The 1127-nt window shown below is 31.3% G+C and overlaps 1 protein-coding gene across 1 annotated transcript; it reads right to left on the minus strand.

Moving 5' to 3' along the window:
* Nucleotides 1-23: 23 nt before the first annotated feature.
* Nucleotides 24-932, minus strand: LOC105563553 (ATP-dependent DNA helicase PIF7-like; the record flags this gene model as incomplete). The annotated part of the gene is made up of 1 exon (XM_012015263.1): nt 24-932. A coding segment is annotated over exon 1 (909 nt), but the record flags the coding sequence as incomplete, so codon positions are not given.
* Nucleotides 933-1127: the final 195 nt, after the last annotated feature.

Here is a 1127-nt window from a genome sequence, read left to right on the forward strand (position 1 = left end):
TTTAAGAAAACGATATCTCCTACTTTATCACCCGTTAATATTTTGCATTTCAATAAATGATCTGCAAGTTCTATGATCATTAATCTAGTACCATTGCAAAGACCTTCATTGATATTAAGATTTCTAATTAGCATAATGATACAATTTGGTCTTAAACGCAATTCGTAAGGAGGAAGAGATGATGGAGACAAAGTATTTAAATATTCTGGTAATAAAACTTCATCAATGTCATCGTTATTACCGGAATTTTCAGTACTATCTGTACTTGTATAAATCCGTTCCTCAGATATATCTAATAATTCAACAACTCGTTTATTAATTTCGTCTACATCAGCATTTCTTGCAGAAAGTATCGCACACTTAGCCATTTTATTATATTCTTTATTTCGTATTAGATCCCCATATATATCTTCTATAATATCGGCATTAATGGGTGCAATACAACAATCTGGAAGTTGTATATTATCGTTAGAATCATTTAATATGCCGTCTCCCATATCCAATAAAAATTTTGCAAATTCAGTTTCCTTTGGAAGAACTCGCACGTTTTCCGTTAAAGAAAAATTTACAAAATGTTTCCAAGTAGAACTAAATTTAATAGAAAGATTCACTATTTCACATCGAGTACCATGTATCTTAATAGGAAGAAGTTGCCTGAAATCACCACCTAATATGATAATTTTTCCACCAAAAGGTAAGTCGTTATTCATAATATCACGCAACGTTCGATCCATAATCTCTAAAGCATATCGTGGTGCCATTGGCGCTTCATCCCAAATAAAAATATCTGTTTCTTTCAAATATTGAGCTTCTTTTGATTGGATTTTAATGTTGGATGATGAATCAGCAAATAATGGAACTGGTAATCCAAAAGTCTTATGAACCGTTTTTCCCGCAGGTAATAACGTCGCTGCAATACCCGTAAAAGCCATTGTACATACATGTTTATTTCGAATTTTGGCTAAGTAATAAATAGTTGTGTATATAAACGTTTTACCGGATCCACCTGGGCCATCAATATAAAAACAATCGTTATTATGGTTACCATGGTTATTATCTAATCTGTTTAATATTAAATCAGTTATTTCTTTTTGATTTTTATTTAATTGATTATATTGTCTGGCACC

This window comes from Vollenhovia emeryi, unplaced genomic scaffold (assembly GCF_000949405.1).
Source record: "Vollenhovia emeryi isolate VEMERY1.0 unplaced genomic scaffold, V.emery_V1.0 DF951118.1, whole genome shotgun sequence".
NCBI lineage: Eukaryota > Metazoa > Arthropoda > Insecta > Hymenoptera > Formicidae > Vollenhovia > Vollenhovia emeryi.